The 26,002-nt window shown below is 35.2% G+C and overlaps 1 protein-coding gene across 6 annotated transcripts in view; it reads left to right on the forward strand.

Annotated features, from left to right (window-relative positions):
* The first annotated feature begins 5,504 nt into the window (after nt 1-5,504).
* Nucleotides 5,505-26,002, forward strand: part of CABCOCO1 (ciliary associated calcium binding coiled-coil 1) — a 114,372-nt gene continuing 93,874 nt past the window's right edge. For 5 of the 6 annotated variants that reach the window (XM_082719176.1, XM_082719179.1, XM_082719177.1 and 2 more), the window contains exons 1-3: nt 5,522-5,682; nt 15,294-15,397; nt 20,054-20,223. In XM_082719176.1, the coding sequence (XP_082575302.1) occupies nt 5,608-5,682; nt 15,294-15,397; nt 20,054-20,223 (349 nt within the window). In that variant the 5' untranslated portion in view covers nt 5,522-5,607. Of the gene's footprint in view, nt 5,683-15,293; nt 15,398-20,053; nt 20,224-26,002 lie in introns of all 6 variants that reach the window. The other variant, XM_082719181.1, reaches the window with a different exon arrangement.

Here is a 26,002-nt window from a genome sequence, read left to right on the forward strand (position 1 = left end):
GTAATAGATTCCCTGCCATTAATGAAGTGGCACCCAGTCACTTTTAGGCAGTTTTAAAAGGAGAGAAAATCAATGTAACTATTTTGATCCTACATATTTCACAAACGTAAAATATGGGATCGATTTTGATTTTTACAAAAATTCTTTATGAATAACTCAAATCGTGTGTTTAAAGATTCTGCTTGCACTTTAAGAATTTAGGTCAGGCTGCTTTGGCTAACGTTCTGGAAACAGGGTGCAGTTTTTGTCAGCTGAAGCATTTCACTTAATATATATGCCATTGCCTAGGTTTAACTTGTTTTTTGACATTAAATTACCACTCAGCAAATATGGATGGATGATTCAAAAGTAGTTCACTGAAGCATAAAAGGAATGATGAAACTATTGACATAAATAATACAATAAAGAATAATTTGTAAATGAAAATAAGTAGAACTTGTGTGCAAATACGATTATAAATCTAAATGTGTTGGGACGAGTGAAGCTGGGAACCACATGCGTTCTCACAAGCCACTCCCCTTGCTGTTGTGGCGCTCCTGGTTTCCAGATGAATCCCAGACCACATGGCATGGGAGGTTTTATTGGGAAAGGTCAAACCTTCAGGGCCAGGATCAGCATGAAAGAAGGCACTGCTGCTCCCCCACACTTCCCATCATTCATGGAAAGAGCTGGGCTGAGGCCCAGATGATCTGCTATTTTGTGTTTTTATAAGACAAATTTTAAAGAATTGTCAACAGGGGAACTATATAGACTGCTTGGCATCCAAAGGTTAGAATTTGGGGAGCCAGGAGTTTATATGAGCTGTCTGAGACAGACAGCTGCTTAGGACATAGATGACACAAGTCCCATGGGTATTTACAATACTCCCCTGCCTGACATCAATTCTGAGAGTAGTGGAACTTGGGTGCGGCTCTTCTAGGTAGAGAATGGGTGAGGGTGGGATGCAGTCCTACCTGAATTATTGTTTAAGATTTCTTATAGACAATATTGCTCATTGCAAAACAACTAAATGGTAGACAATAATGGTGTTGAGCAAGCCAGGCTTAGTCTTTCGTGCTAAATATTCTAGAGTTAATTTTTGCTGATACCAGTCAAGGTGCCAGCGGGAAACAGATGGCAAAAGGTGGGAATGAGAAAAATTTAGTAAAGGAGCTATTTATAAACATGTGGGCAGACATGAGGGAAAGCAGCAAGGGATGGGGAACCATCCTGGGGTTAGCAGCAGGAGGGAGGCATCACCACTTCTAGGCCTGGAAGGGGAAAAGGGACACAGTTACCAAAACCAAGAGACAGCTGTAGCTCTGGAGAAGCTAAGGGATGGGCTGTGGCCTTGAAAGCCTTTGGTGTAGGAACCTGGTATTTCCAACCTACTATCCTGCAGGCGGGAAACAAGGGAGAAGAAATGACCCTCACCTCACTCTTCCCCGCCTCCAAATCCCTGCTGGTGTTTCCATTGGCCAAAATGAACCACAAGTCAGAGCTCAAGGAGTGTAGTAAATCTAACTGTTGGAGTCCGTAAAGGTCAACCATCCCAGTCACAAGGATGAGTGGAGAAGGAAAAGAGTGGACATGAAGGGAAACAGAATGTCCACACACCAGCGAAGACAGAGCCTAGTGGCAGCTCTCGGTGACGGACAGCTTGGGGAGAGCAAAGGAAACAAGCGCATGGAGTGGTTTAAAGGGAGATGAGGAGTAAGATCCCACTTTTTCAACAAATTGATCAGGAAGAAAAAGTATAAGTTATAAAGCTATCTTAAAGAGGTCTCTGGATTGGGAAAAGAGAGTATTTTCTGAATAAGGAAAGAAACTTGCTCCATTTGACGAACAAAAAGGATCCACTGTGAAAGGAATCACTGGAGAAAGAATAATAGATAAACTCACAATAGAGAGTATAGAGTTTGGAAGACAAGTTGCACATAATGAACAACGTCAAAATTGTACCAACTTTTTGTTGAAAATCATTACCAGTTCCCATAGCTGTCAGTCTTAGAAGCACTTAAAACTACTGCAATATGCCGTCTCCTAAACATATTTTACTAAGCTTTAAAATGTTCTCACATATGACTTGAACAGGTCAAGGTACTTGATTGAAATAAGAAGGCCACTGCTGCTCCCCCACACTTCCCATCATTCATGGAAAGAGCAGGACCTGGGCTGAGGCCCAGATGATCTGCTATTTTGTGTTTTTATAAGACAAATTTTAAAGAATTGTCAACAGGGGAACTATATAGACTGCTTGGCATCCAAAGGTTAGAATTTGGAGAGCCAGGAGTTTATGTGAGCAGTAGGTAAAGGTTAAGAAAATGGAATAGATTTCAAAATTGATTATCTATTGGACTACTTTCTTGGCTAAAATTAAATACAGAACAGAGAATGAGGGCAATTACTCACAAATTAACTCTTTTTATATTTTTTTTCTTTCCACATCTAACAATTTTAATGTATTTCGAGGCAGATACGTGTGGTCTGAATTCCATCTGCAGAATGTCAGGGTGTCTCAGAACTGCTTCAAGGCCAAATTGGATTTTTTCCAGCTTGATCACTTAAGATCATCAGGAGTGTTAAAAGATTGAAGACCTCAGGAATCACCTTGTTTGAACTACTAGTATAACATTAATCACACTAGTGACATTATTTCATTTGTTTTTAAAGAACTTCATTCATATTTAAAAGGAGCTATTAACACAGGTACCATGAAATGTTTCCTTACCCTAAGAAGTCAGCTGACATCTTGCTATTGGAGCTCATTGCCATATATTGCCACACTAGGCCATCAACATCCATCATAGCATTGTCTAGACATTTCCTAAATGTTTCTCAGGTATTTAAAAATAAGGTTTATTTTAAACATCCAATACTTGAATTAGCAAAATTGTGAAAATGCCTCTCTTCCAGAAAATCTGATTCTATTTATAAAAAGCACAGGTTTACAGGTATATGGATGAGAATACTTTCATGAGAACAGGGACCAATCCGAATGGTCAAAATAACAGTATTGAGCTATCCCATATTTCACTGTGATGTGGTAAAAGTCAAAGGTCTTTTCAAACAATAATTGTAAACTACAAGACCCATATGTTTCCCTTTCTCTTCCATCCTACAACAATAAGATAAAAAATTGAATTTTACAGGCTTTGGTTTGAAGCCTTTATCTTCAAAAGAGACCTGAGAAGGAAGACTTAACTGACCTTTCCATGTAAGAAAGCACATCACCTACTGAGATTTGTCTTCCTTGTTGGCACCTCCCTACAAAAGAAGTGGGAGGCTAAAATCAGCTTCAACTTGTGCAAATTAAAAGTAACCTTCAGGCTAATGGGCTTTCAACGCCACTCCTTACTGGGCAAAAAATTTTGTGTCCCATAAAATTAAATTACCTCCTCGAAAATGACTTCTCCAATAAATTACACCATTAAATACAGTAAAACTGGAATTCCTACAAAACAATTCTCCCCTTTCTGAGGAAACACTCCCATCACTGTGAAAATTGATTCCATCTTTAATGGAGTATCCATCTAGTCCAAAAAGGGGCACAGAAAACCTAAAAACTATCAAAGAAATAGCAGTACAATTAAAGGCCAGAGAAATAAATCAGACCTTTGAGGTGACTAGAATGGCAGTTTGGAGAGATCAATGCTTTAGCACTTTATCAAATGCTAGATTTAAAGAACGTGGAGAATTGTCACCTAGCAGAAGGTGACTTGTTATTTTCAGTTTCTTTGAAGTAGCTATCAGAAGGAAACAATCAAATAATTAAGCATTGTAATGAGTTTGTGAGGTGGTAGCTCTTATATTAACTCTGGCAGTCACTATAAATAGACTATATTTTCACTAATTGAGGAAGTTCTAATGTAGTTCTCTTTGAATGGGGTTGGAAGTCATAAACACATTGTTGAATGACTACTCTGTGTTAGGAGCTAAACCAGTTTCTTTAAGAATGAAGATATCAAGGAAAGGACCCTACAATTCACGTGAAAGATTGACCAAACATACACAAAATGGGAGAATTCATGAACAAAAGTTGACAGTATGAATTGTATGCATAATTGAACTGTGAGGCAATTGGGCACAATTATTATGAGGCTATGTAAAGCTACAGTACTCAATTTGACCTGAAAGGCCAAATAGGAGTATATAGAGGGGGCAAATATAAGAGGTCCATGATGAAATATTGTCCTGGCTACTGTGTCCTGGGTGGATTAAGGTGACAAGAAGCATAACACAACTTAATGCAGATCCTAATAACATCTAACACTTACAGGTGCCAGACATTTTTCTAAACATTTTCATATATTAACATGGTAAATCCTCACATGTAAAAGCCTCCTGTATTAGCATGTTAAATCCTCAATGCTTTGAGGAAGTCCCTGTTACCATCTCCTTTTACAGATGCGGAAACCAAAGCACTTAAGTAATGTCTGATCTTTACAGTAAACTTTCTGCATAGCAACCCCCATGCAGTTAAATACAAAGTGAACTTTCAAAGCGGGTGTTGTCATCAGAGAAGAATACTAATAGAGCCACTAGATATATTATTTGTAAATGCTTTATTATGGAAAATCTCAAACATATCTAAAATATAGAGTAGTATAATGACCCCGCCCCCTCCATGTACTCAATCTTGATTCACCTACCATAACTCCACTCAATGATCCAAACCCCTCCCCTCACTATTTTGGAGTAAATGTAAACATTGTATCACTTCATCATCCCTAAATCTGTCCGTATGCATCTCTAAGAGGAGCCTCCTTTTTTTTTTTTTTTTTTTAAGATTTTATTTGTTTATTTGACAGAGAGAGCCAGCGAGAGAGAGAGAGAGAGAGAGAGAGAGAGAGAGAGAAAACACACAGGCAGGGGGAGTGAGGGAGAAGCGGGCTTTCTTCCGGAGCAGCTAGCCCCATTGGGAGCTTCATCCCATGATCTTGGGCTCATGACCTGAGTCAAAGGCAGACACTTAAGGACTGAGCCACCCAGGCGCCCCAACCTTTTTTTCTTAATATCGCCTTAAAAGTACAATAACTCCTTAATATCCAAAATCAATGATCAAGTTCCAAAAATATATCTCACTTTTTAAAAAAAAATTATTTATTTATTTATTTATTTGACAAAGATCACAAGTAGGCGGAGAGGCAGGCAGAAAGGAGGAAGCAGGCTCCCTGCCCAGCAGAGAGCCTGATGCGGGGCTGGATCCCACGACCCTGAGATCTTGACCTGAGCCAAGAGGGAGGTTTTAACCTCTGACAACCCAGGTGCCCAGGTGCCGCATATATCTCACTTTAATATTTATTGAGAACTTGCTATGCTAGCATTAGACACCTCTCCACATACTAACTCATTTAAGTTGCCTTTTTTTTCCCCTTCTTGCTTTCATTCTTACTAAAAGGAACAAGTCTGTCTCTAGCAGAGTTTTCAAAGCGCTCCTGAGGGGGTCTTTCCCCGCCCAGCAGCCCTGCAGCGGCCCGGGCCCCGCCCCTGCCCTCCCCCTGAGCGGCCCAAGTTCCGACCCGGAAGTCTCTTCGCGGAGGGATTCGTTCCCCAGGCTCGCGCCTGCGGCCCCGCCTCGGTTGCCTAGGCGACGAAGGGCCGCAACTCCGGGGCGAGATCCTGAGGATGTCTGTGGGGACCACTCCCGGGGGGACGACCCCCGCGGCGACGACCCCGGCGGGAACCACACCCGAGTCGGAGGTACGCCGCCCCTTCCCGGCACCCGCGACCCTCGATCTCACGCCTCAGGCCCACGCGGCCCGCAGCTGGGGCCCGTCCCCAGGGAGGCGCCTGGCTCCGGGATTGGGAGCGCGGCGACGAGTGGCGGCGGGGCAGGGAGCGGACCCGAGCGGACCGGAGCGGACCGGGGCGGACCGGAGCGGTGCCAGGGTCCGGGAAGCGCCCTGCGCTCCCGGAGCCTTACCGCCGGCCGCGCCCCCGCCCCGGAGCGCCGCGAGAGGTGCCTCTCCCGGATTCTCTGCCCTTGAACGGGATCTTGGGATCTAAAATGGACAGGTCCCGTTTGGAAAGTGCTGCTAATTCTTTCGCAGTGATCATAGTTCTCTTGCTCAAAGGTGTCATGGAATAATAACTCTTCATTGTTAGTAGATTGATTAATATTTGCAAGGTCAGGGCTTGGTGTCTCCCTGATTATTTTACCACTTCTCTAAATACGGAGATACATGATAGGACAAAGGAGGAGCCCTGGAAAATCGACCTTTTGGTTTTGGCTTCGTTGCTCATCATCCACTTGTCTCTTTACGAAGGTTAACTTTCTCCAGTGGTTTCCTGTATGTGGAAAAAAGAAAAAGAAAAAAGGATTTATCTTTAGGCCCCTCCCAACACTAGCTCTCAATAACAAATGGGTTTTAGATTACTTTAATTGCGCATAAACTTGGTATCCTGAGATTTTAATGAAGAACATATCTGCCATTCCACATACTGCTAAAATGTTTAAATCTTCACACGGAGTCCATCATGTTCTAGAAAGTTTTTTCTTGAGTTTTTTTTTTTTAAGACTGAAGGTGAATAATAATGTAATTTACATGGCTATACCCAACTCCCTTCTTAGTCTAAATAAGATTTTTTTGTGCAGAAGCTAAGTATTAGCTGCTATTTTCTAAATGTAGAAACACACAGCCAATAATCTGGTGTCTTGCCGCAGAGATACATACAAGTCGTTCCCAATCCAGATTCTTCCCAATACTGCAGACCGCTAAATTAGCACACTGACTGTCCTAGGAGTCTGTTGAAATTAGCATACATTAAAAATACATTTTAATGTGATAAACTGGTTACTAAGCTAGTTACTCCCTTGTGATCTCTAATGTAAGTAATACAATTTCGAAAGTGGCAGAGCAAATTTCCCAATTAAGTCGTGTTATTTAAAAATACACAAAAACTTACCTAAGAAAATGCGCAATTGTCAGTGTACACTTGTTCGTATGTACTTGTCCATGTAGATATAGATATGTCCTTTCTGATAATTTGGAGCTGATGAATCTGCACTTCAAAAAAAATAAATAAAGGAAGAAAAGAAAAAGAAATACCCCCCCTTTTTTTTTAAGATGCAAAGAAGTGCTATGTTCCAAGAGAAAAGAAAATCACTTTTGTTTTTTAGATGGGTCAGATGAGTTGAGTTAATTATAGACCTCAGGTGATTGTCTGCCATCTTAGCACTGTTGGTGGCATATTTGTTAACTTCTTGGAGGAGCAGGTATTCCCTGTGACAGGCAATTCAGAAAATATTCAGTCTTTTAGTTGGTAACAAACTGAAGAAATCAAGAGGGAATTTGGACTCATTGAGCTGTACTCACTTAGCCTATACTGAGATGAACAGGCTGATACACTGCATGGTAGAGCCCAGTTTCCATTCCAATGATAGCAGGGTTCCTCTAGGCCACAGAGAAGCCAGTGGATCTGTAGAGCCTGCATTCTTTAGAGTGATGAGGTCTGCTGGCTGCCCATTTGTGTCCACAATATGTTTTAGGGGTTAGATGGAAAATATGGCAGAGACCCCTCTTTCAGTTAAATACTGAAAGGTTCTTCTTAGTCAGATTCTTTCCAGTATTGATCTCCCAAGACCTGAGCAGGACCCTGGGGGAGGATAACAAAATTATTACTTAAAATACTGTTGAGAAAACAGTACTAATATTCCTTAAAATGTTAATATACAGTAGTAGTATTTATAAAACATTTAGAACTTCTGAGAGTAGTGGCTGTGGGTGTGGCGAATTTGACAAATATTTGGGCTTGTCCTTTTTATTAGTGGTCTTTGGGTTTCCTTTCTTATTTTCAAAGTCCTGTTTCTCCTGTCTTCATCCTCCCTTTCAGACAATGCAAGTAATCTTTACTCTTTTCCTAATATATAAAGTATTGTTTTACTAAGGTTTAGTCTTTAACATGGCTAAAATTAATTTTTGATAGATATATTTGATATATTTGAAATGAGTACCTAATTTTATTTTCTTCTAGACATGAACCATCAGTTATGCCAGCTTCATTTACTGAATAACCATCCTCTCTCTTCCCCTTGAGAATGGACTACCACTATCACATTATGTGTATATACATGTGAATGAACACAAGGATGGACAGAATAGTGGAACTGAATAGACACGCCAAACATTTATTTATTTATTCACACACACACACACACACACACACACACACACACCCCACACACATATGTATACATGTATATGTATTTTTGAATTTCTGAAAATTTATATATGTTATTGTAGATATATTTTTGAATATCTTTTTCTTTTCCACTGACCAGTTTTCCCATTCTTATGTCAATGCCATACTATTTTATATTTAGCTTTAATGTCTAATTTGGAAAGGTTCCTCTCACTATTTTTCTTTTTAAAAATATATCTATTCTTCCATAAGAATTTTTAAAAATTAGTTTATAAAGTTCTAGAATGATATAGTTGAGATTTAAAATTGCCATCATGTTACATTTATAATGTAGGAAGGATTTAATTTTTTTGAAGTTTTCCAATAAATCTCCTTTATTAAGCTTTTTATTAAATTTTTGATAAAGTTTATAATTTCTATAGGTCCTGTATCTTTCTTACTATATTTATAACCAAGTATAGTTTAATCACATTTCTGCCATTTCCATTTCTAATTAGTTTCTAATATAGAGAAAAGCAATTGGCCTTTATATATTCGTGTTATGTTACCATCTTATCAAATTTCTTATTAACTGAAACCATGTTAGTACAATGTCAGGTGTCTTAGGTATATAACCATGTAACCTTCAAATAAAAATTTCTTTATTACTTCATTTTTAATGTTTAACCCACATGTTTTCTTATTATATTAGTTAGAATTTCTACAGAGTGTTAAATTGCAATAATGTTACTAGCCAGAATCTGGTTTCATGAGAATGACTTCAGTTTTTTACCATTCAGTCTGATGTTTTGACAAATAATCTTTTTTGTATTTCAGCTATTTTTTTCTATTCATGTTTTACTAAGAGTTTTGCTCCTGAATTCTAGCAAATTCCCACTTAATATTTCATTATTATATCATTTTTTATCATTTAATTTGACACAAAAAGTATCTTGTTAATGATGATCCATCCTTGAATTTCTGAAATTAATCTTACTTGGTCATAATGATAGCTTATTTTTCCTAGTACACTGTTGGATTCAACTTTCTAAGACAATATTTTAATTAAAATTTTTACATCTGAATTCATGAATGATTTTGATTTATAATTTCCAATTTGTGCTTGTTTAGGTTTTTGTGTGTAGACTCTGCCAGCTTCTTAAAAATGAATTGTCTACAGTCTGTAATTATTAGTCCACAGAATTTATGTGTTCTTCATTGTTAGGTAGAACTTCAAGTGTACAACTATCTGGGCGTGGTGACTTTTTTAAAAAAGCAGACTTACAGTTTAGTTTATGTGGTCAATTCCATTCTCTTTCTTACCCCTGTTCAAATTTGAGGACTTACACATTGTCTTATAATTTTCAAATGTAAGTCTATAGAATGTGTCATATGTTTATTTTTTCATTTAATCATGTTTGCCAAATATTTTTACCTATTTTATTCATCACTTTAAAGAACGAGTTCTTGTTTCACTTATCCTTCTTTAATCTGTTTTTTTTTTTTTTTTTTTTTAATAGCTTTCTTTTTCTTAAATTGGCTCCTTAGCATGGCCTGGACTGTAATGAGGGAAGTAGAGCAGTCTTCTTGGGCATAAAATTTAAGAGATGCCAGAAATTCAGTAGTCAAGATACGTAACTGCAGTGATATAATTGGGATTATAATGCAGTCGAGGGCATTTTTTTTAAATTAAAAGTTAATACAAAAAACTCATAATGGATCAAAATTTTAAATAAAGGCTGAATCAGTAGTACTGATCTTCCTTTTGCATGGCTTCTTAGTTCATTTATTTTCATGCTCAAAGAGAGACTTTCTAAGTATAGAAATTGTAGGCTAGTCTATATTCTTTATGACTGTGAAACCCCTCTTAGTCATCTTTGATGAACTATGTTATCTTTTTTTTTTTTAAGATTTTATTTATTTATTTGAGAGAGATCACAAGCAGGCAGAGAGGCAGGCAGAGAGAGAGGAAGAAGCAGGCTCCCTGCTGAGTAGAGAGCCAGATGCTGGGCTCGATCCCAGGACTCCGAGTTCATGACCTGAGCCGAAGGCAGCGGCCTAACCCGCTGAGCCATCCAGGCACCCCTATGTTATCTTTTTTTTAATGAACATTTATTAAGAATCTTTTGGGATACTACCAGTGATGGATAGAAAGATATCTCAAAAGCTTAAATTCTAGAAGGAAGACATACAATGTGGAGAGTTTAGGTGAATAAGAGAAGAAATTCAGAGAAAAGATTATCTGGCATATAATATTAGGCTTACAATTTTATTGCTTCTAGAATAATTGCTAAAATTACCAGGTGGCGGAATAAAATGAGTTACAGTGAAGTTTAGCTTACATATTTTTCTAGTCAGAGATGGAATTTTACAGAGAAAACCAAATTACATATCACATTTTTATTAGCCTATTCATGAATTTTGTATTGTATCTTTAATTTTCATAAGTCAGAATATATGTGTTGAAAGAATAAAGACTTTTACCACCTTATATCCTTTCAAGTGCAAGACAGTATGTAAACAAACAAGAAAGAGCACTAGTTTAAAATAGGTTCAGGAATTCAATTTAAGACAAAAGAAAACAAAAACCAGAGGCAAACCCTCCTACAAGATGATTATCTTAAACTATCAAGTTTTAGTAAAAAACGAAGCACTAATATTAAGCATTTTACCTAGAATTATTATTGTACAAAAGGTTTAAGATTATTGTATTCCCTTTCATACAGTCTTGTGTGACCTATTTTTCTCTATCCAGAAAATTTTTACATCAAATAAAATTGATCTGAATGTCTGTACAGTGTACCCTCCATGCATATTTTTATTAATAATGACAGTAATCTTGTGTTTTAAAACATTTCAAAATGATTTTTTTACCATGAATTCAACTTAGATTCAAATGACTTGCTGTAAGTCACAAAATTAATCAGTAGTCGAACCCTCTGAGCCCTCCAAATTCAAGTCCCCTATTCATCATTTACTATCATCTAATAATGTCATCAGATGATAGAGATGGATTCAGACAGTCGATTAACAACCTATGTTGACATAACTAGGATCTGCAAAATTGTAAAAAGAAGTAAAAGATTGAATGACTGTCCCTGAGGAATTTACAGTCTAATGGAGTTGGCAGTATAGAATAATTATGCTTTACAGCTAATAATAAAAAACATAACCAACAAACATTTAACAAATATGTAGTCATATGTTATTGACTAAAATACCATCCTGTCTAAAAACTGAGTTCATACAATTCTATTTATAAGATCTAAGAGCCCACTAGGTGCAAGGTATTCTATTAGGTACTAAAATATTTTTTTTCTTATTGAGTTTATAAACTAATTGAATGATATAGTTTAGGTTATAAACTAATTGATTAACCAGTTTACTTTGCTAGCCCTAGGTTACAAAAAGATAGCTAATAAAGTAGCACATTTAATGTCTAAATTAGATTTTTAAAAATAAAAATACAATAACATAATATTAAATACAAACATTAAGTTGTTTGCCATTACCAGTAAGTTTTAGTTTGGGGATTTTAGTACTCTTGGAAGGAAATAAGGAAAATGTAGGATGTGCTCTTGTTAGCTATAGCAAAGCATTTTGTTGTTCTTCTTATTCACTAGAACCCATTCACATAGAAGGATAAATAAATATTTATTGAATTGAAAACATTTGCCCCCACCCTCCCCCAAATCTCACAGTTTTTTATTTTTATGGAGCGACTGCTTTTTACCTCTGCTTCTCAGTCTCCTCTTCCATCCCCCATTCACAGCTCTTCTCCCCATGCTCTGGCTCTGGGCAGTTTTATCCATTGTCATACTTGGAGTGACTCTTAAGCCAATATTTTTAAACTGGACTTTTCTGAGTCTAGCATTTCTAATTACCTCCTAAACATTTCTTCCTCGATATGCGTATTCCACCTTAAATTCAACCACTGAAATCAAACTTGTCATGTCACTCTCTTAAAACAGGCATCATCTTCCAGTGCTTTTTATTGGTGTAACAAGAGTGCCACATATGGCTTTTACAGTCTGTACTCTGAACAAAAGGACTCAGCTTCTGGAGGGCCTGAGAATTTCCACCTTTCTCTTTTCTCAATCATCTATTTCAGATACACATACTATTTATTTGTACCACTTTTAGTCCCCCAGATAATGTTGCATTCACCCCTTTTCATACACACTGCTAGGAGCCCAGTGCAATCCCGTGCCTCATTCCTGACCAGTTTCAAAGACATTTTCATTGAACTTTCCTCTGTGTCCTTTCTCTGCTTCTTTCCTTCCTTCATTCCCCTACAAATTGCCCTTCCTTAAAGAACAGATTTATCTTATCATTTCACTGCTAAAAAGCGTCATGGATTCCTTACTGTCTGTATTACTAAGAACAAACTCTTCAGCTTGTCATTCTTTGACCAGCCAAGGATCTAAAATATTTGTGATCTCTTGTGCAATATGTTGCATTTTGTAATCACTCAGTAAATATTTATTCAAGTATTAAATTTGAGATCTCCCACAACATGTTCCCAATGCCCACTTCCCACTTATGTCCAACTAGACCCTGATTTGTACCCAAGGCACCATTGTGTGAATTACTTGATATTTACAGAACCAGTCTACATGTGTTCTGTTGCTGATTCATTCCATCATTCTTGTCTAGTCTTACCAAGTGCATTTCTGGACCTCCTTTCTATAGGCTTTCATTGTCCTGTGTCTGTCCTTGTCCTTTTATTATGACTCACTTATTTTATCTTCTCGTTTTAAAGTCACCCTTGGTTTGTTCCTTCCACTAGATGTTAAGTTATTGAGGCTAACAAGTTTTTTACTTGTCTTTGCCTCCTCTTGAGCCCCACGCTCAATGAGGAACATGTAAGTATTTTTTAAAGTTTGTAATTCATTCTTGTTCGATCAGTTCCTGGATGCCTAAGAGGACACATACAACAAGACCACAGTCCTCCATTAAAAGCTTCAGATACCCAAGCAAAGATGAGGCTCATGCTCCTTTTCCTTTCTGAGTCTTTAGATGCTTTTACTGTATCTGCTCTCATCTCCTTGGCTTGCATTTGATTTCCATCCTGCATGAAGCAAGCACCCACTTGGCTGGTCCTGTGGGACCCACTCTGGGTCCTTGGACTTGGGTTGCCTGCATCATCTTGATAATCATGAAGTGACCCTCAGAGGAACAATGGTACCCCAAAATTAAGTCTGCACAGCACAATTTGACTTTTGGGGATTGCTAAGTTCCTCCTCTGTGAAACAGAGTTGGCGTAATGCTGCTGTAATTTCTGTCTCTGTGCACCTCTGTGTAACTGGTCTATTTTCTGGGGAAAAGGAAAACTGGGAGAACTGATATGGGACCTATTCTCATTCCCTATTCTCACTCCCTGTTCATTTCCTGTGCTCTGGATTGCTTTAGTTGGCTCTGAAACTTTACTCTCTCTTTAATTGTAAGACTCTCTGGTTCAGTTCTTGGACAGTTTTTCTTAAGGCTCTTAGCTGGCATAAGAGACTGAATCACTCAGCTCCAAAGAAAAGGGACACTTGTTCCTTCCCATCAGAAAGTGTTTTAAGGTGACTAAGAACCCAGGGAAGTGTCAGAAGTTATTTCTTATGTAGCAGTCCCTATCGAGGAAATCTTCTGCATGATAATTATTTGTGGCTTGCCGGGAACACACACATAAGACTGATCATCCAAGTCCTCCAAGCCCCCAGTGATTTAAGACTGTCACTGGGAGTAACCAAGATGCATTTGGGGATGATCAGCCTATTGGTGATTCTCTGGGAAGCTCTTCCCATAAGCAGCACGTTTGATCCACCACATGTTTTCCTAGAATAGAACACAGACTCTTAAGTCTTTCTTTCTTTCTCATTACTGGGTGGATGTCTCCTCATTGTAATGGTATGATGTTGGTATTGCATTGAGGATTGGTGACCAATCCTGTTGAGGACCAAAACTCTTAGAATAAAGAAGTGGTCCTGCTATACCCCCAGTTGCACTGGGTTTTCAGCTTCTAGGGGTAAGATATATGGCATGCTGGTCACTGCCAGGTAGACGTTGCGTCCTTGAATGAGACATAGTGGATATTTCAGTGAGACATGTGGCAGACTGGTCACTGCTGGGTGGATGTCTGCTTCTTGGATTTCCTAGAGACATGTAATCTACCAAAACTAAAGCAATGAAAAAAAGAGAAAAAGAAAATTTGAGAAAACCAGTTACTAGCAATGAAATTTACTCAGTAACCAAAAAATGTTCAAAAGTCAAAAACCAGATTGCTTCACAGGCAAATTCTACCAAACATTTAAAGAAATGTTAATACCTATTTTTCTCAGACTCTACCAGAGAAATACAAGAGGAAGGAAAACTCCCATATTCCTTCTATGAAGACAGTATCACCTCAATACTCAAACCAGATAAAGACACCACAAAAAAAGGAACTATAGACCAATATCTCTCATGAATAAAGATGCAAAAATCCTTAATATCCTTAAATCCTGTATATATAATATTATATAATATATAATAATATGTGGGATATGTAATATAATATTATATAATATAATAATTTAACAGAGTATAATTAATAATTATAATTATTAACAATAATTAATATAATATATAATAAATTATATATAATATAATATATAACAAACTATATATAATATATACACATTATTCAGCCATAAAAAAGAATAAAATCTTGCCATTCATGAAAACATGGGTAGAGCTAGAGAATGTAATGCTAAGTGAAATAAAGTAGAGAAAGACAAATACCATGTGATTTCACTTGTATGTGTAATTTAGGCAACAAAACAAATGATCAAAGGTTAAAAAAGAGACAAACTAAAGGACAGACTCTTAACTACAGAGAATAAACTGATGGTTACTGAAGGGGAGAAGGGGGAAGTGGGATTAAAGAGTACATTATCATGATAAAAAAAATAAATACCAAAACGTGTTTGTTAATTGAAAGCCATCACCCAGTTTTAAATATGCATAAAAGACAGTTTAACTAGACATTCAACTTTTGAGAGGTACCATTACTTGAAAATGAAGAGAAAAATCATTATCTAGAAGACTATTGTGTTTCACTTTTATTTCTGATAGCAACTAGAAACTAAGCACATTTTGATATTATTGGGTTAATAATATTATTGAAATAACTCATTTCTGTTGTTTTGTTTTTGTTTTGATAGAGAGATGCTGAATTCCAGGAACATGAAAAGATTCTGTCTCCAGATTTTCTTTCAGCTGCTCAAATCACTGAAATGCTGGCAGAGGACATAGATGGAGTTCAACAGTAAGTATTTCAATATTACAACCAAATATAAAACAGTTCTAATTCTGCATCTATAAATCTATATCATGCAAATATAGATAGATATATAGATATAGATATATCTCCATATATATATAATCTTCAGAGTCTGAAACACCAAAATTCTCAAACAACTGACTTTTTACACTGCTCAGCTGTCGTCTTTATGTGAGAAATGCATTTCAGACCAACATGCAAATGTTAACAGAGAAGAGGGATTTATTGTTAAAAGCAATCTTTAACATATGCTCTCTTCTACTTCTTTTCTCTTTCATTCGTAAAACTGTCAATTATGCACAGTAACCTTTAGGTCTTCTGTCTCATCGTGACAAGAACAAGTTGTTTTTTCTGTAATATTAAGAATTAATATATTTTAATACTTTGGAAATTATGAGTATTAGCCATCCACCTGTGATTTTTATTGGATATAAAGCTATACTAAATACTCTAATTTCATGGTTTTTTTCCTAAAAATGTGAATATAACTGAATTTATGGGAATAATTCTAATACATGTACATCTCATTCTCTATAGCAAATCATTTACATAGAACTCTAGTCAGATATATCTAACACACAAGTTCCTAAAATGTGTTTTGAGTAATCAGTCATCTTAAAAGTTATCTTGCTCTAATAATATGAAGACTGATTGACTATAATATGTAGAGAGCCCACTTTACACATGATGTGATGTTCTGGACTGTAATGTCTCTTCTACAGGCCAGTCATCTGGATATTAGGAAGGTATTGTGGACCATAATGGACAAATAGAAAATGACTCTGTCAGTGGCTATCATTTGCAAATCTTTCAAATATTGTGGAATAGAGGTGATTTACTACTAAGAAGGAAATATGACAGATGTACTGGCTGGAAGAGAAATCTGAGAAGGGAAGACATATTAAGAGCAGGCAAATGACACTGACAGGCCTTTTCCCAGGATGGTCTTCAGTTTCAGGGCCTGCAACTCTTGCTAGAAATCCTAGTATCTGTGACTTGGCCATATTGCTTACCATCTATATCTTTATAAGTATTAAGTCAATTAAAAATTTCACAGATTTTTAAACAAGTATATCATGGTAATTTTAAGATTTTTATAGAAATGAATGGCCATTGGAAATTCTGAATTTTAGTATCAGAATTGATTAGCAAAATTCTTTTATTAGTATCACTGATTATTTATGCTTTAATAAGTATTTTCCATTTCTAGATATTCCAAATATTGATCATTAAAGTGCAAAAAATAGGTATTTCATACTAGGCAAAATAATATGATGACAGATATTTTTTAGAATTTACAATTTATTTGTATTAAATATCAAAGATGTTATATTAAATGTAATTAATATTAAATAAAAGATAATGCAAACAAAATATTTATACTTGTTTCATTCTTACCACATCTTAAGTTGTACTATGTACCATACCTTGTGTGATGATCTTTTTTTCCCACTTAATGGCTCTCTTTATTGCCAAATATTTAAATTCTAAAAGTATTTTTAATCTTTAAGTGGTGATGTCTAGGATAAAAGAAATAACACAGAGAGTGATACAGAAATTAACTGTATAAAAACAACCAGGTTCAACATGGGTTGACCTTTTAGACTGTTTCATTAATAGACTTCACATGAAGTAATCTCGGATTTTTGATATCAATTTTGGATAAATGACAATGTTATGTCAGGAGGTATTTCTTTGCAGAGTAATTTTTTGAGGTTCTTTATAAGATTTTTACAATAGTAATCCTAAAATATTTGCAATCAATCCTTCACTTCCCATTTAAAATAGCATTATTCTAGATGGCGATTATATACTTTTCAAAATGACAGAAATATAATTTAGGTACCCTGTCACCAAGTAACAGAAGTATGCCAAAATCATGCAGTCTATAAAGCTATAAACCTATTTAAATAAATTATAGGAAATCACACTTCCCTACATTTTAAAATTAAAAACTGTTTCATGAAAGCAGCCAACCAAATGAAACATTATCGTATCATTAAGACATATTTCTAGATTACACTTCAAGTAAAGTTAAACCTCTGAGTACATTTCTCATGATCTCCTAACTATAATCAAACATTCATGCTTTTAATGTAACCCTGATTTTTTACAGATACACCCAAATCCTTTTTGAAAAAATGTTAAGGACTAAATTGAAAATAACTAAACACAGAAATAACCCTGAGAGATCTTTTAATAACCTTCCATAACTGGGCTTCCATGAGCTGTTCAGCTCTTGCCTTAAGGCTTATTTCTGAATATCATCATATTTAAAAAAATAAGATGGGCTCCGATTTCAAGAGCATATAGGAATAATGTAATACCTTTCCTGGGCTTCTTGATGAGATGAAGTATATAGTTACATCACCTATCACTATAGTAAGACTTCCTAAATCCCAGTTAAGCATCTTTCTCTTTCCCCATAGTCTCTAATGCCACAGCTATAGCCTTCTCTCCTCTCCCATGTCCCGTCTTCCCTTATCCCCAGACGAAAAACTTAAAGATTTGCCAGTAAAATGCTTGGGACCTTTGCATTCAAATTGCAGCAGCATCTTGCTCCAGATGCTTCCCTGCATAACCTCCTTTGGGGTGAAATCTGTGAGCTGAGATTAGAAATGGTGAATAGTCAGCCCTGCAATTCAAGTTGAAGGTTAAGATTCAAATGGTACTAGGGAAGGTGGTGGAGGGGGTATGGGGGAGAGCAAAGATAGAGGTGGTCAAAGAAGTTTCACTAAAATACTCTTAGACAAATAGTTGGCTTCATTTACATATAATCAGACACTGAAAAAATGAAAATTAAAAGCAAAGAGCACATCAACTATTTAAGTCAAATATCTAATTTTTTTTAAGGAACAGCATGGAGATGACAGATGAAATGTACAGTAAGAAGGAAGACTAACTGTTGGGAAAAAATGTTCAGAGATATTTGACTCCGGAGTTGACTCAAGTCCTCCATAGTATCATAAAGAAATTTATAATTTTAGAATTGATTTTTCTTATGACTACAAGGTGGCTGCCAGTAGCAATCAAACATACTTATTTACTCTTGTATTTTTGTCCCACAGAATAAAATAAGCCTCATCCTTAGGAATTAGAACAGTTTAGGAGAGTGCCCACCACAGACCAGTAGTTACTATAGAGAATGCCATATATTGAATACCATTATATTGCATTATGGGAAGAGGGGGAGATTATCTTAATTGGTTTAGAGGAATCAGAACTCACTTTTGTGGTTGAGGTCTACCTTGACACCACTGTAGATAATAAGATTTATGTTAGAGGTTAAATACAACATCAGCTTAATTTTTTCCCAAACTTGTTTCATCCTGCTGTAATTATTCTGATTATAGAACCTATTTCAATATTATGAATAATAAGGACTTCCTTTTTTGAAATGGCAGTATAAAGTTGTCATACGCCCATATACAGTCCTTCAGAAAACACATATAAGCAACAAGGAAATACCAATAACTTCTTTATCCAAACAAGGAGAATGCTGTATGTCCAAACCACAAAATAGAGGATGACTGCCAGAAGCATTATAGTTCAAGCAGAAATGAAAGAGAAAGAATGAGAAAGATACACATAGTTGAAGATCTTAGAGTGAGTTAAAAAACATAATTATTCTCCTAGGTGAGAAGAAAACCCGGAAGTGCTATTTCAAGAACACTTGTTTGCAATAGCAGGACAAGGATATACAGGCTTAGAACAGATAATTCCCATATTTACAAGAAATAGATTGTTTATGTGATGGTAATGAGAACCCATCCTACTTTTTTTTTTCCTTTTCCCCACTAATTGAAAAATGAGTAAAAAACTAGAATAAATGATTCTGTACAGAAAATAGCTTGTCACATGGCCAAGTCTGAGTAAAAAAAAAAAAAGGAATATGCATACAAAACCATTTTAAGAAAAAAAAAAAAACTGGCAAGAAAGAAAATACAACCAAATGAATATAGCCATGAGCAGAAAAAAAAAATAGTTAAACATATATCATGAATTTACGAGACCAGTGCTCTAACCCCTGAGCTATGGAGCCTTTATCATGAATTAAAAAGACAACTTATGAAGCAACCACAGCAAGAGTATAAAATAGAGATATAAAAACTCAAGGAAGAGATAACGAAATAAAAGGTAATAAAGCATGTAAAAAGGTAGAGTAGAAAAGAGAGAGCTCTGTGAACAGCCCAAGGGGCAATTAACACTGCTGAAAACCCTAAGGGACCTAGAAGACAGTATTGAGAAAAGTATAAAAAATGAAAAGGAAATTATTTCAAAAAAATATTTGAAGGTTAATAGAAAATTATAGCATAGACAAAATGAGTTGTTGTACTTCGAAGACAGAAGAAGGAAGAAGAGGAGGAAGGTGAGAAGGAGAATTACAAGAAGAGACCAAATGGAAGAAGAAGACCAACAGGAGTGTGGACTCTTGCTCTCTTTATCTCTTCTTCCTCTTCCCTCTCTCTGTTTTCCTTTTGAATGTCATTGTGGACTTAGAATTTTGATATAACTATGAATATTTTTGGATTTAGGGCATTATAGAATTTTCATTCAAGAAAAATCTTCGTGTTTTCAAAACTTAGAAAAGGAGCTATGCATTAATCTGGTTTTAATGTCTGGATTTCCTTTTTGTTACAGAAAATTGAAAAAGTTTTTGAATTTCAAAAACCTTAACACCTGTCTAAAGGAAGCCATTCTGCTAGATTATTATGTATCTGGATTTTTGTGGGCTAGAGGAATGGAATTTTCTGTTATTCAATATTCAAAATTTATGACTTTACTAGATATGTTACTTCATAATCTTAGAAGTAAGTACATTATTTTTTCTTTTTTTTTTTTAAAGAAAATTTAGGCCACTATCTACATTAATGTTCTTAAGCAAAAGTTCCTAATTTTCTTGCAATTCCTTTAGTGAAAATTATAAGGTTTTTTCTGGGTAGAGCAAAGATATATATAGTTGTGAAATTCCTTAAGTTGTGAAATTTCAAACAGTATTTAATAGGCTAAAGTTCTCTTAATTAACTTGCCAAAGATCTGTTAACTTCATTTAAAAATCTTATCAATGCTGTATGTCCCCAAAATATCATGTAGTTCACATTTATTTAGGTATTTTTTCATTGTTTGAACTGTTTTCATTTCATCTTACCTACAAGTATTACTGGGATATCTCATAAATGACTAATGAGAGGAGGTACGTAAGTCAATATCTAAACCCCATTAAATAGACATTACTCACATAACTTAGATTTTGTGACTTTTTTTCTTATATAACTTTGGAATGAGTTACTATAGGAAATTTGGAAATTCTTCCTTAGAGCACTTTTCAGTTGATAATTTTTTTTTTTTTTTCAGAATAAATACAATTGCTTCTTGGAAAAAAGGAAAGAAATCTATTACTGATGTATTGCCAACTCTGTGTGCTAGGCATTAGTTTGGTTCTAATCTTTAACATGCATTATTGAACCTCAGAGCAACTCCTGCATGGGAGGTATTATAACCACTACCTCAGTAGGTTAAGCATCTGCCTTTAGCTCAAGTCATGATCCCAGTCTCCTAGGATCAGGCCCTGTGTCAGGCTGCCTGCTCAGTGGGGAGTCTGCTTGTCCCTAAGCTCGTCTGCTCATGCTCTCTTTCTGTCTCTCAGATAAATAAATAAAATCTTTAAAAAGCAAAAAGATAAATAATTGTACCAATAGAAGAAAAAAAATAATTAAACTTGATAATGAAACTAATTTGTATAATATTAACTGATCAGACAGACTGGTTGTTTTTTTCCCTAATGAGGAAATGGACAAATATTTATAGAATCTTTGAGTACTACATGTCTCTAAACAGTAATCTTTCAACACCATTGCCAAAATTACTTGGCAAACAAGGAATCATGTAACTCTCAACTTGCATGGAAGATAATAATAAATAGATGCCAACTATAAGATGAAATAGATATTGAGATTATATGTTAAAGACTGAAACTGGTATTACAAAAATGCTTAAATGAACAACTGTGAACATCCTTGAAATAAATTTTTTAAAGAATCATGAAAAAAAAAGGAAGGTATAAAGAAGAGATCAATGGAAATTTTGGAACAAAATTATACAATAGCCGAAATTAAAATCTCATTAGATAGAAATAATAGCAAAATGGAAAAGAGACAAAGGAAAAAAATTAGTGAACTTGAACATAGTGTGATAGTAATTATCCAATCTGAACAATACAGAGAAACCTGCCAGAATCCCAAGCTGATTTCTAAATTTATATGGAATGGCTAAGGAATTCGAATGGCTAAAACAATTTCAAAAATAAGGCTAAAGCTCCAAAAAAGCATATACCCAATTTTAAGGCTTACTGTAAAGTTACAATAATAAAGTCAATATTGAATTAGTGAAGGGATAAAAGCATAGCTCAATGAAACAGAAGACAGAATTCAGAAATACACTGATGCAAAAGTGGTCATCTGATTTTTTTTTATAAATATGTAAAAGGAATTCAACAGAACAGTGTAATCTTTTCAACATATGTTGGAACGATTTCTCTCTATATTGAAAAAAATATATAGCTCAGCCTAAGCATTTTATTTGATACAATTAGCTCTAAATGGATCATAGGCATAAAGTTAGAATGTAAAGCTATAAATTTTTTAGAAGAAAATTGGGAGAAAATCTTCATGATCTGGGGTTTTACAAGAATTTCTTAGACATGACCCCCAGACCATGATGCATATAGGAAAAAAATGATAAATTAAGACTTCATAAAATTATAATAGTTTTGTTTTATGAAAAGTCACTGTTAAAAGAATGGACAAGCTGGGCACCTGGGTGGCTCAGTGGGTTAAAGCCGCTGCCTTTGGCTCGGGTCATGGTCTCAGGGTTCTGGGATCGAGTCCCACATCGGGCTCTCTGCTCAGTGGGGAGCCTGCTCCCCCGCCCTCTCTCTGCCTGCCTCTCCATCTACTTGTGATCTCTCTCTGTCAAGTAAATAAATAAAATCTTTAAAAAAAAAAAAAAAAAAAGAATGGACAAGCTACAGATAGGGAAAAAATATCTGTAAATCACATATTGACAAAAGACTTGTTTCTGTAACATATAAAGAGCTCTCAAAACAATAAGAAAACAAATAATTCTATTAAAAATGGGCAAACCTGGTGATTCACAGACCTGTACCCCTGGGGATAAAAATATATGTTTATAAAAAATAAAAAGTTAAAAAAAAAATGGGCAAAGCTGTCAAAAGGCATAACTCATGTCAACTAAGAGGAAAACGTTAGACAAACCCAAACTGAGGAACATTGTACAAACTATCTCACTCTGGTACCTCCCAATCTGGCAAGGTTATCAAAAATAGGAAAAGAGTGAGAAATGTTCACTCCAGGGTAACCTCAGGAGACAAGACTACTAAATATAATGTGATATCATAGATGGGAATGCTTGAAATTTCTTATTATTTTTCTAGAATGTTAAGTAAAAATTGAAGAAATCTAATAATAATTTTAAAAATATATATGTAGTAAAAGAAAGGGATTTAATGAAAGCAAAATATATATACACTCTGACAAAAAACTATTTAAGAATAAACTTTAAAAAGAAATGTACAAGTCCTATGTAAAAAACTCCAGAACTTTTAAAGGTCACAAGGAAGTTTTCTACATTTGGAAAAACCTTTCAACATTCTTGGAAACACTCCACATCACAGAGAAGCTAAATCTCTCTAAATTAATATATAATATTAGTATTCCAATAAAAATACCAACAGTTTTTTGTTGATGTTTTTGCCTGGACTGACTTACTAGGCAAGATGATTCTAAAAATATATGGAAAGTAAGCAAATACAAATTGTCTTTAAAAACTGTAATAAACCATAACATATCTTGTTATTAGCAGTAGAATTAGTAATAGTAGTGTTATAAAATCTCAAATATTTGAACACGGTGGTTAATGACCAAACAGACCAAAAGAACACAATGGAAAGTGTAGAAATATAACCAAGCATTGGAATTCAGTATTTGATTGAATGACATCTCAAATCTATAATGAAAATATATTCTATTCAATAAATAATATTGTGTCCTTCTAGAAAAAAATAAAATTGAATCCAACCCTCTTTCTAACCATAAACCAAAATATATTTCAAGTGGGTCACATTTTTACTTAAATATAAAATAATCGGAACAATAAAAATGTTGTAGGAAAATATGAATTAATTTCTTACAACCTTGGGTGGGGAAAACCTTTATAAATATGCCTCAAAATTCCAAAGACATAAAGACAAAGATAATTAAAGTTGATATATAAAAGTAAAAGTCTACAGAGAAAAGAATACCAAAAGAAAAATTAAAAGAAGAATAAGTAACTGGGGAAATTGTTGCATCGCAGACACCAGCAAACTATTAAGTTCTATAATATAAAAAGAGCATGCAGAAGCAAGAAGAAAAAGACCAATAATGCAATAGAAGAACAAGCCAAGGATATGACTAAATAAATACAAGAGTGTTTTGGTTTTTTTTTAAAGATTGGATTTATTTGAGAGAGAGGGAGAGAGCATACACACACATGCACACACACACACACACACAGACACACACACACACACACACACACACGTAAGTCGGGGGAGAGGCACAGGGAGATGGAGAAAGAATCAGAAGCAGACTCCCCACTGAGTGCAGAGCCTGACACTGGGCTGGATTGTGAGATCATAACCTGACCTGAAACTAAGAGTCTGAAGCTTAACTGACTGAGCCACCCAGGTACCCCAAAACAAGTGATTCTTAAACAAATGAAAAATTTAATATTAAAGGTAATAAGGACAATCCTAATTAAAACTACACAGAAATGTCATTTGTCATATATCAGATTGACAAAATTGTAAAATTTTGGTAGCATTTTGAGCTGTCAAAGCTATGAGAAAAATGTACTATCTTATATTACTAAAGGGAGTATATATATAACCCCCCCCCATAAGTTTAGATTAGCAGCTATCTATCAAATTTACAAATATACTGTCCCCTTTGACCCAGCAATTCTACATTTGGGAATTTATCCTATATATACACTTACACACGTGTATGTAAGGTCATCAGTTGCAGTAATGTTTGTAAAAGCAAAACCTTAGAAATATCACCTGGAGACATTAGCATGACTCATGTTTAACATAATGTAGATACAGATATATAGTTGTACATCAAGTTTACACATATATGCTTCTTAGCTCTGTCCATGGAGAGGGCCTAGAAGCAATGACATCCAGTATTAATAAGCATACCCAGGATCTAGGTCTTGCTTTATAATTTAATTCTCCAATAAAAGAAACCAGGGCTCCTTAGAGAAATGGCTGATTGTAGACCTGGAGCAGGGAACATAGAAGATGAGCCTGGGGCATATTGTAGTGACTAAGAGTAAATGCTCAAAAAATCAAAATGCTGGTGGTATGTCAATGGAATAGAGAAGACAACTGAAAAGATTCTAGTGTCCCAAGTTGGAACAATTTGAACAAAATAACATAGTATATTGAATTATAGTCCAAAGTATAAAATTAACATCCACAAATCCATACTGATACAAATTAATGATTTGTATAAATAATCAACTGGATAACATACAAATTCCTAATACAGAATTCCTAATAATTTATGTAGATAATTCACCTTCCAGAAGTTAAAGCACAATTCTTCACCCTTTCAGTATGAGATATACATTGACTTCCTTCCAAAGAGGACAGCATGGAAAGTGGAAAAAACTGGAACTCCACAGCAGAGAAGCCAAATAAATACTGTTCAACCAGGTGACTAAGGCTGACATCGTTAATGAAGAGCCATGTCAAATATCATGTGCCCTTGATATAATGTGATAAGAATGGCACAATGGTCTTTATCCCCCAAATCCTTAACCCCTGCCTAATCATGAGAAAAATGTAGACAAACCCAAATTGAAGGACTTACTACAATATTTCCAACTCATACCTCTCAAAACTGTCAAAGCTATCAAAACCCAGTCAAGTCTGAGAAACCGTAGGGTCTAAGGAGGCATAATGACTGAATGTAATTTGGTATCCTGGGTATTAATGAGCATAATTTCTTAAGACAGAAAAAAAGACTTCAATAAAAACTAAAAAATAAAGAAATCCAAAGAAAGTATGAACTCAGACAATAATAAATTATCAATATTTGTTCATTAGTTGTGTCAAATATACCACAGCAATGTTAGCAATATGGGAAACTGTCTGGGGTATATGGGAACTCTCTGTGATATTACTGAAACTTTTCTCTCAAGCTGAAACTACTCTGAAATTAAAAGCTTATCAATAGGGATTAACTCATCCCTAACATGGAATACTATGCAGCTATAAAAATAAAAGAATGAGGATGTTTTCTAGGTATGGTATGGGGAATTGTGTATTGTTATTGAGTAAGACAAGGTGTAGAATTGTGTGCTTTTGTGTATGAAAGACAAGCATGAGAATTTATGTGTTATATATACAAAGAATACTAAGAAAATATGGAAAAAAACTAATAAAAGCTTTCCATAGGTATCTAAAATATACAAAGAACACCTACAACTCAATAGAACAAAAATAAATAACCCAACTTAAAA

This window comes from Mustela nivalis (genome assembly GCF_964662115.1).
Source record: "Mustela nivalis genome assembly, chromosome: 2".
Taxonomy (NCBI): Eukaryota; Metazoa; Chordata; class Mammalia; order Carnivora; family Mustelidae; genus Mustela; species Mustela nivalis.